Raw genomic sequence first — 15,633 nt, 5'->3', positions numbered from 1 at the left:
ATCTATATATGTTTGAGTTTCCCCACAACCCCTGAATGCATCACGTCAAAGCCTAAGGATGACTTTAAAGCACATAACACAGTTCTCAGACAGGATCAGGTGAACACGTCGCACTTGACAGCGATGCGTCTGCGTGGGCTTTCTTGTGTGTGTCAGACAAATGTTCGAAATGAAAACAAAGCGGTTATTGGTTGTCAAGCTGTCTCTTGTTCCTCACAGGAATACGAGCGAGAGAAGTATGCCCACAGTGTGCTTCAGTTCCAGTTCAATGAAATGAAAGAGACGCTAAAACAAAGTGAAGAGCTGCTCAATGTGAGTATTTGTCCCCCAGTGTGAATGTGTCCGACTCAGAGTGTGAAACAGGGTGCAGAAGCGGAGCCTCCCATGGGTTACAATGACAGATATTGATCAAATGAAATAGCTTACAAAGGCTGCATGTTGTCTTTCTTTTCACACGCTGTATACATTGCACTGCTTTTCTCTTTTTGCTTTCTCTCTCTGCCTCTCAAACTTGATTTCCTTTTCCGGCTGTTTAGGAGATCCGTCAGCTGCGTATGAAACAGGAGGGTTTCCTTAGAGAAATATCTGACCTGCAGGAGACGGTGGAGTGGAAGGATAAAAAAATTGGGGTATGGCCTATGAGCCCTGGTCCAGCAATTGTGTATTTTATTGACTTCACCACATCCAGAATTGACTTCTGCTGACATGAACTCAGTATCTCCTTTGCATGAAACTTAATGCCAGCTTTTATTTCCCCTTCTTTTCACCTCTTGTGCACTTTTCTTTTCACTTTCCTTCACACTCTGCCACTTGGGGGGGCCCTGCTCAGGCCTTAGAGCGACAGAAAGAATACACAGATGCAATCCGAATTGAGCGAGATGAGCTCAGAGAAGAGGTGGTGAATTTGAAAGACATTCTCAAGGTACTCAGTCAGCGTGTGAATGCTTATTTCAGGCTGTGTGTAGTTTGAAAATAAATAAAAAGTGTGAAAATACAGTTTAATGAATATTGTTGTCATGGTAACTAAAGCTTAAAAATGTATCCTGCTTTATTGAAGGTAGACAGTAATTACTAGTGCAAATATATTTTAGGTGTTTAAAACTGTATATTGAAACTACATTGACTTTTTTTGACGTTTTAAATATATTAATCTATGGAGCTAACTGACTTTTTGTTTTGTCCAGAAACACGGAATAGTATTGGGACCTGATCTAAACATCAATGGGGATGGTGGTGTGACCGAAGTTGACGGGTCCCCCAGTGCAGACTCTGCCTCCCAACCAGCTCAGGTCTCACAGACCTCCCCAACGGAGGGGAACAGCATGCTCGGTAAAACAGAATTAAAAACGTCCTACTGCATGGCTTGGAATAAAACTGGCTGAAGGCGTTCATTCCAAAAGAGCTTTAGAGCAGAGATGGAAAAGAAAATTCATCAATGAAAATATAAAAAATTAATGAGTGAGTAGTGAGATTACATGTATGCGAGTAATTCTTTATTTCACATTTGACATCTGAATTTTCAAATGGTAAATGTCTCATTTTGGAGTGAACTCTTCAGTTCCCAGTGTTGTGCTCCTGGAATGTCAAGTGCTCACTTATTTTGCGAAAGGATAAGTCTGGTGGTGTGCTATATTTTTTCCGTGAGACGTGAGAAGTTCATTCTGGAACTTGGAAACAGAGAGTGACAAGAAAATGTCACCACTAGGTCAGCTCAGTAGCTGTTTTCAACTTTTAAGCCATCGTTGACAAGACGTCCTTGAAATTTGAACAAACTATCCGCTGAGGAAGATTGCGTTACTTCTGAACTACTAAATGGACCTTGGGGTAACATTGTTTTGTCAACTTTTTTTTCATTGTAAACAAATTCCATGAAAATACCCATATACCCAAATTCTCCATTGTTGTCCAAAAAGGGCACCAAATGTGTATTAATCTGCAGCTGAAAGTAGTCCCCAACAAAAATGCAATATTTATTCCTGTTTGAGTAAAGATTTGCTAAAAACTAGTGTCCAGCTGTTTTCACTGAGCTTTTTTTAAATAAAATTATGTATTTGTGACCAGTTTTTAACAGCGTAGGAAAGTAGTGATAGACCGACTAATGCGTTGTTAGTTAGTTTTGGTCTTTTCATGGGATTTGTTGACTACAAGAAATATATAGAGAAACAGCAGCCTTATCCTTTAAGCAGTACCTATCCTACATTTTGCTTTCCTGTAGAAACTACACTACAAGATTTCACTTACAGCAACACCTCGCTTCGTCTTCATTGCTGGTGTTTTGGCTTTTATCATGTTTCTCTTGCACATTTTTCATCATTTCAGCTAATACGTATTAGTTCTGAATCAAAGCTAACGGCCTTAATAGTGTTGGTGTGTAAATACTGACAGGTCTCTACAGGGTTGATGGTATAAATATTTTGAGAGTATTTCTAGAAGCATACAGTAGGGTGTGTAAGGAATATGTATTTGGATTATTGTATGTTTCCTGTAATGTATACCTTTGAGCTGCCAGATTCAGGCTTCTTTTCTTGTCACCGGGGATCAAGAATTTTGGTGTTCCTCCTGCCTTTCTTCTTCTTGTTCGCCTTGAGCTCTCTTGGTCATCTTGGCTCTGTGCTTCTCTGTCTGGCCTCTGAATCGATCAGGTGTTCTGCCTTTCCTTGACTTCTGCTGATACAATTCCTTATGAAGATTACAGTTTTGAAAATCATGTCTGAAGTCATAAGATTTTTTTGGCCCTCTATCACCGTGTGCTCTTCATGATCTCTCAGGCAACACACAGGAGACTCAGTTGAGAAGTAGCGGAGAGGAAGAGGTGGACCCAGAGCAGCATCCAGAAATGGTTGAGGAGGCCAAAGAGAATCACTTGAGCTCTGATATGCTCTGTAACATTGCTGGTGTGTCCACACTGGAAACATCCAGTGAAGAACTGCCTACAGAAGAACAACAGACATGCTTCGCCACAGAAGAAGACAATGCTGAAGAAAGCAGCCTCATCAAGGACTTACATGTTGACATTGATGACCGTTCAATCACAGAAGCCAAAGACATAATCGTTTGCAGCCCTGGGCTTGAAGGGATTGTAACAAGTTCTGAGGAAAATGTTCCAGAAACAGAAATGCCTGATTTAGTGATGACAAGTAACCCAGATTTAGGGGAGACAGAAACCAAAAGCAGTAACGTAGGAGAGTCATGTAACAACCTCTTTGAAGAGCAAGAAAAGAAAGAGGAAGATAATGAGGAAAGTAATTTGAGAAATACAGAGTCATGTCCTCAGCAAAAAGTTCCCAAAGATGTTATGAAAGAAAGTTTAGCTGATGAGTCCGTCCCAGCTGTGTCCAACACCGAACCTCAACAAGAGGCAGAGAACGACGAGAGAGAGGAAATATCAAGTACATCTCAGCCTCAGGGTGCTACTGCTTCAGGGAAAAAGAAGAAAAAGAAGAGGAGAGGCAAAAAGAAAGGAGGAACTCATGAGGTTAAGAACCAACAACAAGATGGAACACATGATGAAAAGGGCAAAACAGAAAAAGACATTGAATCGGCTGCACGAGATAATGAGCCAACTGCAGAACCTGACATTGATGGAACCATCACTGAAACCCTCAAGGAATTGAGGGTGGATCAAGTTAAAAATGAGCAGGACATGCAAGAAACTGAGGAGGTAGAAGCAGTGAAACCCACTGAAAACGCTTTTCACACTGAAAATCTCAAAGATGACAAGGAACAAACTTTGGAAATGGAGAACATAGAAGAAGTAGAAGCCTGTGAAGTTTCTCACATTGAAACTCCCAAAGAAATAAGAGTGGATCATGTTACGGATGAACAGAACAAGGAACAAAGTTTGGAAACTGAAGCAGTAGAGGCAGTGGCACCCATCGAAATCCTTTCTCATTTTGAAACTCTTGCGGAATCCAGCACAGATCCCAAAAAGGATGAGCAAGACGAGGAACAAAGTCCTGTTCCAGAGACCAGCCTCAGTACTCCTGATCTTATGGACAACTCCAAAGGTGCGGAGAGCACCGGTGGTCTTGACAAAGTGTGTACTTCCAGTGTAGATAACTCTAAAAATGGCACCGACATCTCTACTAATGGTAATGCTGTCCATACTGAGTCGGAAATTGTTGATAGTGCAGAGGGTGAAGTTGCGTCTATTGATGAGAGGAAATCTGAATGCACGACTAACAACTTCGAAAACACTGAAGATGAATCACATGTTCCAAGCCATGGTGACATTTCTGAGAGCAAGGATAACACGTCAATGTCCCTGTGTTCTACGGATGACTTCACTGACGGTCTCAAGAGCCTGTCTGGCTCAGAACCTCCTTCAGAGCCGCCTTCAGAGCTGCCTTCAGAGCCTCCTTCAGAGCCTCCTTCAGAGCTGCCTTCAGAGCCGCCTTCAGAGCCGCCTTCAGAGCCTCCTTCAGAGCCTCCTTCAGAGCTGCCTTCAGAGCCTCCTTCAGAGCCGCCTTCAGAGCTGCCTTCAGAGCCTCCTTCAGAGCTGCCTTCAGAGCCTCCTTCAGAGCCGCCTTCAGAGCTGCCTGCAGCCGTGACTTCGGGCAGCAGGGTTTGTGATGGAGGTCCTGAGACAGTCAAAGATGATGAGGAGACAGGAGCAGAGACTGAACAAGAACCCTTTTCTGCCCGTGTCATTTCTCCCAGTCATGACGGGGATGATTCTGGGCTAAAACCAGACGGAACAGAAAAAGGGGAGTTGAATGGAGACTTGAGGGAACCTGAAGGTTTAGTCCAGCCAAACAGCCCCTCACTTGAGGAAAATAATGACAGCTGTGACGGTGCATCATTAATGAAAAACACTGATTCATTTGACACTGAAAATAGTCTGCTGGAGACTGTAGCACAGGCCGAACAATCGGATGATGTAGAAAGCCAGACATTACAGTGTGAGGATCAGATCAATGAGTCAAATGCTGAAGTGTCCTCTGAAACAGAAGAGATCAATACCATTAACATGCTAATTACACCAGACTCTCCAAAAGAAGCTACTGTAAGTGGGTCCTCTATCGAGCAGGACAACAGTACTGCAGAATCAGCAGTAGCAGAAGATCCAGAACATAAAAACAGGCAAAGTGAGACGCGTCCTTTGGCAGAGCAACTGCATGAACCCAGAAAAGACAAGTCTGAGGATAAGGATTCATCTCAACCCACCCTGCAGGACAGCGATGAAGAGGACGATGAAGATGAGGAAGGGAAGTCTTTTGATTTTGATGACTTGGATATGGAGGCGGCCATAGCGACAAATCTCCCTAAAAATCCAAATCAGCAAGAAGTTGAGGAGGGAGTTGAAGTCATGTCAGATGACGGCAACAATGGCAGTTCAGGGCTATGCCAAAGCAATGCCGAGTCACACGAGGATACCCAAGACGAGCCGGTTGAAAGCAGCGACGAGAAGCGTACTGTCGATGGGGGTAACCAGGTAGACACACTAGATAAAGAGTCAGAAACTGTGCCTCAAGACGACCAGAACTCTTCGGCTCAGGCAACGTCTGAAAAGGGGGAAAACGTGTGTGAAAAGCAGAAAAGCATGCCAGACGAGCCCAGGCCCATCATCGAGAGAGGAAATGTTTTGAACGTCGGAGAGTCGGGTGTTGTTGCAGTGAACATTAACCAGGCAATGTCTTCACCTGTAGAGGAAGGATTAGAGGCCATTAAGCATGAGCCGCAGGGTGCAGATTTGGTTTTACCAAAGGGTGCACACCAAGTGGCCAGCAAGAAAGAGCCACCGAAGACAGGGAAAGGTGAGAGGAGGAACAGCAAGAAAGGCAAAGGCAAGGCCACAGAGGACTGTAAGATGTCTTAGCTTATAGAGTATATAGTACATACATATATACATTTATATGTGTGTATATGTATTATAGATATCTACTATACAAGTTTTTGCTAAGCTGCTTACTAAGTGGGAAAGTAAATATATGCGGAACCACACAGCACTTTGATTCTTTCCCAAATGAATAATGGTGCAAGTATGTATATTCTTTTAAATGAAATCTGTATAAACAGTCCAAGATCCAAACATCGCTTTTCATTGAAGTCATATGTGCAAAAAAAGAGACGGAGAGATGAGAATGTAAACTGTTTTTTTTCCACTATTGGACAATACTGCACTTGCTATATCAGTTAATGTTATTTTGTTTTGATGCACATTTATCATGCTGCTTGTAATGTGTCGTGGATAGTACTGCAACATTTTCTCATGCTACAATTCCAGGAACTCATTCATGTATGCATTTCATAGGTGTACAATTAAAAAAAACCCACAAATGTTTATTGGTAATTCTCATTAAGACTACAGCTAGGACGTATGAAAGCTAGTTCGCTAATGTTGATGGTTAACATGAAAAACGCTGGGAGAGCCTGGATTGATAAGATTATTGTTTGCGTTTTGTTGCGCTGAATGGAAAAGACGAATGTGGTGCGTCCACACTGAAATGCCAATAAACACCCTACTGTTCCCAATTTGAAATGTGGATCTAAATACATTTTTGTGATGAAATTCCTGGAGTGATTTCACGAAAAGAAATGTTACTAACATCGTTTTCAGTCAGCACATTTACACTTAGCTGTGCGTTATGTCATTACACCTTTTATTGTGTGATCATATAGTGTGAATGTAGACCTGGCAGCCGTGTGCTCTTGCATTGACCCTCTTCTCCACAGTTTGTGCATGTTAACATCCCCCCCCTCACACTCCGCTCCATCACTATCCCATGGATGCCTGCTCTGTTGCATGCATCAACCTCCCACCCTGACCCAGCCCCCCCCTCCCACCATCTCCTTGGCTCCTCCCACCCCCATGGTATGTTAACTTATGTTTTCGTAGCAGTTATGATTGTTGTTGTTGGAGTTGGTGTTGTGTTAATGGCATGACGTTCCATTTGAATTCATGATATGAGGCCAAGAGTCAGATGTCGAATGTCTTCTGAAACGTGTGCTTCGTCTTTCAGAGATTCGCCTGAGGAAACTGGTGGATGAGCGCGAAAAAATGATAGAGCAGGTGGGTCGTTGGTTCGTCCATTATCTGAGGCTGTTGATAATGTTTAATAATGCTGCAATTGTCTTATAAAGGAGTGTAACGAAAAGGCAACAAATCCCATTAGAAGACCAAAACCAACACTAAATTGATCCTTTTGTTAAAATCTACAGTGCCCAGCTGTTCAAAGACATGTGTTTTCCATTTACAGGTAAAGAAACTAAAAGCCCAGCTGGACCATAAGGCACAGAGGAACGGCACAGAGAACAGCTCAAGCCCAGATGGTGAAATCCTTGAAAACGGCAATGATCCAAACATAATAGAACTGCAGAGTAAGTATACGCGCGTGAAAACAGAGCAGATGCTGCAATTTGCTATTTTATTGTCTCCTACATCTCAAGAATATTTACTTTCCAGGAGATTCAAACAGGCAAATAAGTGACTTGAAGTTCAAACTTGTGAAGGCGGAGCAAGAAGTCACGGCTTTGGAGCAAAACGTAAGCTGAGAAGAATTCTCAATTCATAGCGTACCTAAAGACGTAACAATAGTCTCACTTATTGGGTCTATTTTGTTTTGGTTTCCAGGTGACCAGACTTGAGGGTCAGGTGACACGCTACAAGTCTTCTGCAGAGAACGCAGAGCAAGTGGAGGATGAGCTGAAGGCAGAGAAACGGAAGCTACAGAGAGAGGTAGAGCGTCATGTTCTTACGCTGCAAACATTACAAGCTCGCTCTGTTTGAATTACAACATGTTCTCTTTCCTCATTTAACTCGACAGCTGCGATCGGCACTGGACAAGGTGGACGAGCTCGAGTCAAACAACAGCCACCTGTCTAAAAGACTGGAGAAGATGAAGTCTAGTCGTGGCATGGCACAGACTCCATAGAAACATCCATCAGCTCCACCTTCTCTCTATCCAAAACTGGCTGATCACTAGATAAAGAGTCATCCTGCGTTGTGGCCTGATAGCAACCTTAAGAAAAAGAACAAAAAAAAGAAAACCTTAGTTATCGTACCAACAGAATAGAGAACACCAACAAGCAATGTGCCATTTCTTTATCTATTTTCTGTCTGATGAGAATTCTTCGTAGCGTTGTACACACACCCAGAGAGTACATGAAGTGCGGGAGCGGATGTTTGCGTACCTCTTGACTTTGGTTGGACCTCTGCACTGCTCAACTAAAGGGGGGGGGTTACCGGGACTGAACGGCACCAAGAACACTTCTCCGTCCGTCGTCCAGCGTAGTGACAGACGAAACGCTGCACCGCCCTCTTTCTGCTGCCTCTCGTCAGGATATTTACTTGCTCACATGGAGGAAAGACAGATCTCAGTGCAGTGAACAGTAGCAGCGTCCGCGCCCCAGGACTGTTAACCTTCCTTGCCGAGAAGACATGAGTGCTTTGTGTGTGTTGTGAATGAAAAAGAGCGAAATGAAGTGTATTTTCCTCCTCTGACCTTTTTTCCCTCACTTGCATCCAAAGCCAAACTATTTTTAAAGATGTAAAGTGTTCAGGTGTGTTTGTCACTTGTGGTAAAAAGCAAAACAAGACCTGTTTAGCAGACAAAAGGGTCCCTCAGTTGGAACGGAGCACCCCCAACGCAATATAATCCTCACAGTCAAAAAGCCACCAGCTTTCAGTTGTAGTTCCTGTTACGTAGCCAGCGGCCTGACGCAGGTTATTGAACGTTGAGCAGTTTGACCCACAGCGTGATACTGAGATACAGTCGCGTCTCCGAGCTTCTTCCTGCATCACGTAGTCAGTCACTGGTCGGCTCTTGTGCACACACTTCATGGCTGAGACTTACTGAAGAAACGTGACAACGGGGACTCAAAGCAGTGTTAGCAGGAGATACTGAACACACTGGGGAGATGCTGCTTCACTGTTTACAAAGCTTTAACGTGTTTGTAAGGAAACATAAAGAACTGTAATCTTTGTGCAATAAAAGTTCAACTCATATCGGCATCTGCATTGTTTCCCCATATACCATGCTTCACTCTGGTTTCCTCCGTCAGGGCCGTATCGGAGGCCAAGCTTGACAGTTCATTCTTGACCCCTGAAACAGTAACAAGTGAGTAAGTAGACCTTGAGTTGGAGGGTTGTTTCCCATTTCTTCATCTAGTATAGCAGCATATTGCCACCATGACCGCATGAAAGTATATCTGCTCAGTTTGTCATAACGTAAAAGATTCGTTTTGATGGGCTCGTTTTCACATGTTGTGACATGTTTTCTGGTTCTCACTGGGTGGCAAATTCAGTTTTTAAAGGAAACTTGTCACAATAAGAATCTACTTTGTTAAATTTGCTTTATTTACTGTAATGTATGCACATTCAAATGAAAGGTTCATTGTAAAAATATAATCATTTGATATCTAATAATGACAATGTTTTAATAATAAGAAAAATACCTTATGATTATAAATATGTCCTTAAAACAAGAAACTTTTCATGTTAAAACAAAAGTGAGCAAATATCCTTGTGTTTTGGTGGCAGCAACATGCTGCTGTAATTATGTGATTACACAAGAAAAATACAAATGTCCTTCATGATCCGCACAAGACAATACTGCAGTCACCTTTTCAAAAATGGTGTTTACTAAATACAATATTTACTCTTAATATAACTGACTATGGAATCCAGTAATTCATCGTTAATGGGGTCTAAAACGTTGAAAAGTGAATCTACATTTGAAGTCATTTTGGTGTACTGGATCACATTCATTGTCTCTCATTGTAAAGAATAATACGAAGGCCAACTGTAGACGGACATGGACGTTAGTTTGGCCTTTCCAGAAGTGTTGGGCTCCCTTCACTGTGCTCAGGGTGAAGGTGGGCGCAGCTATGCAGGAATTACATGAGCTCACCAAACTTCACAACCCAAGAAGAATGATGAAGGTGCAGCTTCTCTAAGAGAGGGGAGTGGGTTCTGAAAGAGCACAGCTTACCATGTTTTATTGGAAAAAATTAAGATCAAACCTTCAGATTGTATTTAAAAAAAGATAATGGTAATGTCTTGCATACCTAGAATTCATTGTGATTCATGTATTTCTCTTGCAAAGTAACACAACTGATTGAGGTTGTTTGCAATTTCTTAGGGAACAAAGAAAAGCATAAGTGCAACACAGGTGTTTTATTGATTTCTCCTCATTTCTCTGGACACTCATCCAGGTTTGGTGAAATGGCTGCTGGGTAATGTACCATCCGAGTCCTCCTGCGTAGTTGTGCTGGACAGGCTGTCACAGTATGTCCGCTTCTGGATGCGCTGTATCATACGGCGCCCAAAAAAGTCCCGATAATCTGCTGGGAGTTCATCCAGAGTGTGTAGGGCTCTCTCCAGAGCCTGGAGGGCCCGGGTCGCAGCCACGGGGTCTTTGTTACCGTACGGGTCCTTTCTGTCGTAGCTGTCAGCCGGTAGGTGGCGCCAGAACACATTTACACCCACACCAAACTGCAGAGCCAGGGTGTTATGGAACCACAGGGCTGAGGACAATAGGGACACTGGTTTGAGAGTTATATGAGAAGAAACGGCTTGATGGTATGATGGAATATCTGCAGGTGGGATTGCAGGAAGATCTGGTTCATGTGGACAGTTTGCCTTACCGGGGATAAAAAGTAGATCTCCAGGCTCCAGAACACACTCGTATCTCTTTGCCTTCACAAACTCTGGAAACCGTTTCAGGTCTGGGGAGTCGATGTCCAGGACCTCTGATTTATCACCTGATGGGTTCAAATAAAATTAAAAGCGGCATTATAATATTATGCAATCAAATGGCATCAATATCAGAGTTTGATATGAAAGCGGACTCAGTGAATATTGAGCATTCAAACAAACAGCCACTTGCCTGACAGGTAGAGGTGCAATGCATCCTGGGGGCTGTAGAGAACCACTCTCTTCATCCCCGTCACCTGAGCCAGCAGGTTATCCATCACCTGAAGGAACGAACCCCAAAGACCAGAGGAGGGAGACTTACTGAGGCTAGTATCTTAGAAATTCAAATTTAAAAAGAACAAAAACAAAACTTGATGTTCTGTTAGAGAGGAGCATTAAAGCATTCAATGACTAGTTCTTTTTAAAAAGCCATTGCCACTCCACATTATAACTTAATAAATTATTCTCCAAACAAGACAGACAGGTGGCAAATAAACAGAAAATCTGAAAACATATAAAGTAGAGAATCTAAACGCAGAGCGCTCACATCATAGTGTGTCCACAGCTGCAGACCACAGGAGCTGATGCGGAAGACGCTGGAGAAAAACTGATCAGGTGCAAAGAACTGTGGGATGTGAAAATCCTCTGCCAAGTCCGGGAACTGTTTGCTCAGATCAGCGGCCTCCTGTGAAAGAGACATTTCCGCAGAGTCACGAAAAAATCTGGGTTTTTTTTAGTGGCAACAGAATCTGAAAGGTACAAAAACAAACCTTTCGAACGTCCTCTCCCAGTGATCGAAGATAATAGCTTTCATCCTAAAATAAGACCACGGCCTTTGTGTCAGTAAATCATACAACATACTGCAAAAGAAGCATATACCATATGTTTATGTTATGATCCTGACCTCACACAGGAAGAAGTCAGAGTGTTTTTTCTCAGATGCCCGTTTCACAAACTCCCTGAATGTCAGAGTCCTGAGAACAGAGAAGTGTAGCTGAGATATCTGCAGAGAAGGAGTATTGATTTGTGTGTGTGTGTGTGTGTGTGTGTGTGGGAGAGAGAGAGCTCACTTGTACACAAAGTTTTTGTGAAGGAAGTCCATCTGTGGCACAGTGGACACGTGGATCTTCACTTCCCTGTCCCCCCCTTTCTGTCCAAGATATTCAGCTGTCCACTTTTCCAGGCATGGCCCGAGACCGGTGCCTCTCAGCACGGCTGGTCTGCGCTGGAAAAATAACCATAAGAAGAACACACACACAAAGGACAGACTTCACTCCAATCCCAATCTGCACACCCTGTCTGATGGAAAGTACATGTTCCCATGATCCAATATCATACATGACGCACATAACTTAAAGGGGCACTCAAGCTGTTACAACTGTTGTATTATGGAGTTTTGTTAAGTCTGAGAAAATAACGCTGATGATGCTTGGAGACCTTGTGTTATAAAAAAAAAACAGGGCATTTACCAGGCTGGACTGGTCTAATGAATAGACACTGCTACAATGCATTATGGGAATTGTAGGGATTGTTTTGGAACTTGACTCGTAGAGACTTAAAGTCAGGATATCTCCACCTCTTTTGACCATTCTATGTTTAATGCGTCTCTCACTAAAAGACATTGAACAAAGTGGTTCACTAGTGGATTCTGCATTTCATTAAATTTGACATTTACAGCGTTTGACAGCATTGATAATGTCCTTAAAATGTTTAATGAATTAATTTAAAGCATGTTCTTTGACACACTGAGACCAGAATATTTGGAGTTATTGCTTAGTAAATGACTTTAATGATTGATTGGTTTGAAGGTTGTAGGTGATTCATTTAAACTGCCAACAACTAATGTGTCATTAACTAATGCAGCAGAACCTTACTGTCAACATAATAAACAGACCTAATGTGAAATATTGCCTTTTATACATGTATACTAGGATAAGCAACGCAGCTACTAACTGCCTTTTAAAGGCGTCGTGCAACACTGAGAATGACAGCTGGTAAAAAAAAAAAAAAGGCAGAGAAGCAGCAGTAGTCTGGTGCTGCTACACACTGTTGTGTCCTGTACTCGCACTTCCCTTAAAGACCAGCACTCGTCACCAGGCAGCAGATTTATCTTACCTCGGGGTAAATCTCTCGCAGGAAAACCTCCTTGTCTACTTCTGTAAATATCGGCACCGGTACTTTTTCCTGGAGCTCCATTTAACATGATTTGCTGAAGAAATCCACCAGCTGATGAAAGTAAACAGCTCCTCAACTTCCCGGTTGTCACATTATTAGTGTTCCCCATAGAAACAAAAAATGACTAAGTGGAAGGCGACTGTAAAAAAAAAAACCCGATATGGCCTATTAGTTACAACAAAGCGTTTGTTTGGTAAATACTAAAAACGGCATCATATATTCGGGATTTTGTTGGATTACTACCTGTATTTCTAATATCGGCACTTTGTTCCTCGCCGGAAGATACAAGTTCACGGACAAGAAGGCTTCAGAGGAAAAAAGATGGCGCTGCCCATGTTAAGAGGTTGTTCCAGGTTTCCATCAACCCTCAGCTTCACTCGTCTGTTTTTAAATGAAAGTATCATCCTGAACCGGTCCGGTAAGACGCAGCTAGCTCCTCCATCACCCGCCGCAGTGGTAGCGGCGGTCCGCCCGTACAGCTCCGACCGGGGCGGACAAAAACAGAACCAGAAGGTGGTGGTCGTCGGCATCCCGAATCCTTTCATCTGGTTTCGCACCCGAATATACTACTTTCTGATTAGGGCTTACTTTGATAAAGAGTTCAGCATTGAAGAGTTCACGGAGGGCGCGAAGCAGGTGTGTAAAAACCTGAAAACAGATGGTGATAAAGTGGGTGTTGTTAGCTAGCTGCACCTGAATGTATTGGTCGTTATTTATTTTCCATTACAACCTAAAAAACCCTAATTAATACCGTGTTAAGTCTGCTCTGTTAACTCTTGCAGGCCTTCTCCCATGTTTCCAGACTGTTGTCACAGTGTCAGTTTGAGGCTTTGGAGGGGCTCGTGGCTAAAGACGTGAGTACGGGAACCCAGCGTGTCCAAACTTGTATACATTCTGTAGCTACAGACCCCCAATTCCACATTACATACTAACTGTATACAATATGCATATGCCAATCTTTCTGTGTGTACTGTATTTTGCCGATATTAATCAATACACACAATCTCCAACAGCTAAATAAATGTCACAATTAGAATATAAAGTGCTTGTCAGAATATATAAGCAGCCGCATATTCAACAAGATGTATCCTGATCAAAGAAGACTGCCTAATACCAAGGACCCCCCCCCTGAGATATGTTATAGTTCTGAGGGCTCACAAAAATATGAACAATTTAGGAAAGAAGTAAAAACATATATATTTTTGTTTTCAGACTCAAGTGTTTAACCTCTTTAGGCGTTTAAAGACCTGGTAGAAAGAAACAGATTCAACATGCGATGAGGGGTCATGAAGTAGGAATTGCTTGGATGCAGGGAGTCACAAGCCCAGCAGGTTGGGAACCAGCGGTGTAGGTGACAGCAAAGGCGTGGATAACTATTCAATTATATGTAACAAAGAAACTGCAAAAAAAAAAGTGTTGTTTGCCAGGTTGTCCCACACGCTAGTTTATGAAACAAACCAATAACTGAAAAGATGAGTTGGCAGAATTTAATACATTTCTAGATTAACTAATTAAGTAATCAATTAACTGTAGTACTACTAAGCATGACATAACATAATCAAGACATCTTTTCTTCTATCAAAGGAAGTACTTGCAGTATTTTAAAACCCTTCTTGTACATAACGGTGTAATCTCTCGGCCTTGTCTAATACTCATGTCCCTGCAGTTGATTGGAAAGCTCGAGGAAAAGTGCAACGTGCTGCCGTCGAGCCACAAGAAAGCTCTCTCTGCAGATCCTGATGAGATCATGTACACGACACCTGGAGACGTGGGAATCTACTATGATGATAATGGTCAGCATGTGTTAAAGGCTGATGATGTCTGTCTGTTCCTTCTTGTTGTCAACAGATCCCATGAAAAGACCAAAATCGGCAATGAATTGATCCTACTATTCTGTGTGTGTGTGTGTGTGTGTGTGTGTGTGTGTGTGTGTGTGTGTGTGTGTGTGTGTGCATCCAAAGCCTGATATATCTTATTCCTCTGTACCACAGAGCTCCATTGTTGTCCAAGAACACATCAATGAGTCACACTGTTGGACTGGCTGACATGTTCCTTTATTATTATGAACACACACACACTGTAGTTTATTTTGACTCAATTCCACATAAGACAGACAGACAGACAGACAGACAGAGATGTCCTGTGTACAAAATAGACACGTGTGATTATTTGCGCAGTGTTAATCAGTGGCGGTACTATTCTTCCAGGGAGAAAGTTTGTCAGTATTCTGATGCGTTTCTGGTATCTGACAAGTGCCCGTCTTCCTGACGACAACCTGGAGGGAACCCGTGTCTTCCAGGTGGCCATTGGTGAAGAGGGAGAAGCAGAAACTAAGAGACTGCTAACTGCAAATTATGAGTGAGTATATCTTTCTTTTCAGGAGTGTAATGAAATCAAATCTTTGTATGACTTAGAATATTTGCTCTGATCTTTCTTTTTGGCTTTCTGACAGATTCCAGAGGGAGTTTACTAAAGGGGTGCCTCCAGACTGGACCATTACTCGGATAGAGCACTCCAAGCTTTTGGATTAAGGTGTTTCTGATTTGAGGCAGTCGTGCCAGTGGAATGCCATGAATTTCTCCTCAGTATTAAAAAACAAAAACGGATCAAGATAATCCACAGAGGGAAAACAAGACACATCTCCTCACCGAGAAGTCAAAGGGAAGCACCTGGACAAACTTGGGTTCATCCATTAGTCGCTGAGCCAGACACATCTGTTCTCATAGATACTGCCCAAAACTGTCTGCAGTATGGCAGTGCTTGTTATAGCTTTCTTCACTAGTGCTAACCCCCCCCCCCCCCCCCCCCCAAAAAAAAACAGT

General features: G+C 42.7%; 3 protein-coding genes across 3 annotated transcripts in view; 2 read left to right on the top strand and 1 right to left on the bottom strand.

Annotated features, from left to right (window-relative positions):
* The window catches only part of lrrfip1a (leucine rich repeat (in FLII) interacting protein 1a), a 38,204-nt gene extending 29,257 nt beyond the window's left edge, over positions 1–8,947 (top strand). The window contains exons 11-19 of the mRNA XM_070914408.1: positions 220–312; positions 537–629; positions 830–922; positions 1,185–1,329; positions 6,963–7,012; positions 7,200–7,320; positions 7,406–7,485; positions 7,574–7,678; positions 7,767–8,947. Of these exons, the coding sequence (XP_070770509.1) occupies positions 220–312; positions 537–629; positions 830–922; positions 1,185–1,329; positions 6,963–7,012; positions 7,200–7,320; positions 7,406–7,485; positions 7,574–7,678; positions 7,767–7,874 (888 nt within the window). The 3' untranslated portion in view covers positions 7,875–8,947. The remainder of the gene's footprint in view (positions 1–219; positions 313–536; positions 630–829; positions 923–1,184; positions 1,330–6,962; positions 7,013–7,199; positions 7,321–7,405; positions 7,486–7,573; positions 7,679–7,766) is intronic.
* Positions 8,948–9,970: 1,023 nt separating this feature from the next.
* On the bottom strand, positions 9,971–12,889 carry tyw5 (tRNA-yW synthesizing protein 5). Its single transcript, XM_070915141.1, has 8 exons — positions 12,752–12,889; positions 11,707–11,861; positions 11,541–11,610; positions 11,407–11,451; positions 11,184–11,321; positions 10,830–10,917; positions 10,588–10,704; positions 9,971–10,467 (listed from the first exon to the last, which is right to left on the bottom strand). Exons 1-8 carry the CDS (start codon positions 12,830–12,832, stop codon positions 10,148–10,150), a joined length of 1,014 nt encoding a protein of 337 aa, XP_070771242.1. The 5' UTR covers positions 12,833–12,889; the 3' UTR covers positions 9,971–10,147.
* Positions 12,890–13,132: 243 nt separating this feature from the next.
* maip1 (matrix AAA peptidase interacting protein 1) lies at positions 13,133–15,342 on the top strand. The gene is made up of 5 exons (XM_070915283.1): positions 13,133–13,447; positions 13,594–13,665; positions 14,478–14,604; positions 15,019–15,169; positions 15,264–15,342. The coding sequence occupies exons 1-5, from the start codon at positions 13,133–13,135 to the stop codon at positions 15,340–15,342; spliced, it is 744 nt and encodes a 247-aa protein (XP_070771384.1).
* Positions 15,343–15,633: the final 291 nt, after the last annotated feature.

The sequence above is a fragment of the Enoplosus armatus genome, chromosome 11, assembly GCF_043641665.1.
Source record: "Enoplosus armatus isolate fEnoArm2 chromosome 11, fEnoArm2.hap1, whole genome shotgun sequence".
NCBI lineage: Eukaryota > Metazoa > Chordata > Actinopteri > Centrarchiformes > Enoplosidae > Enoplosus > Enoplosus armatus.
The sequence above is the reverse complement of the archived record's forward strand: the minus strand, read 5'-3'. Positions and strand labels throughout refer to the sequence as shown.

Coding starts and splice junctions, on each gene's coding strand:
- tyw5 (XM_070915141.1), bottom strand. CDS start 12,832: ATGGAGCTCCAGGAAAAAGTACCGGTGCCGATATTTACAGAAGTAGAC. Junction 11,322..11,406: donor TGGGAGAGGACGTTCGAAAG/GTTTGTTTTTGT, acceptor TCTCTTTCACAG/GAGGCCGCTGATCTGAGCAA. Junction 10,918..11,183: donor AGCTGTGGACACACTATGAT/GTGAGCGCTCTG, acceptor TCGTTCCTTCAG/GTGATGGATAACCTGCTGGC.
- maip1 (XM_070915283.1), top strand. CDS start 13,133: ATGGCGCTGCCCATGTTAAGAGGTTGTTCCAGGTTTCCATCAACCCTC. Junction 13,448..13,593: donor TCACGGAGGGCGCGAAGCAG/GTGTGTAAAAAC, acceptor TAACTCTTGCAG/GCCTTCTCCCATGTTTCCAG. Junction 14,605..15,018: donor AATCTACTATGATGATAATG/GTCAGCATGTGT, acceptor CTATTCTTCCAG/GGAGAAAGTTTGTCAGTATT.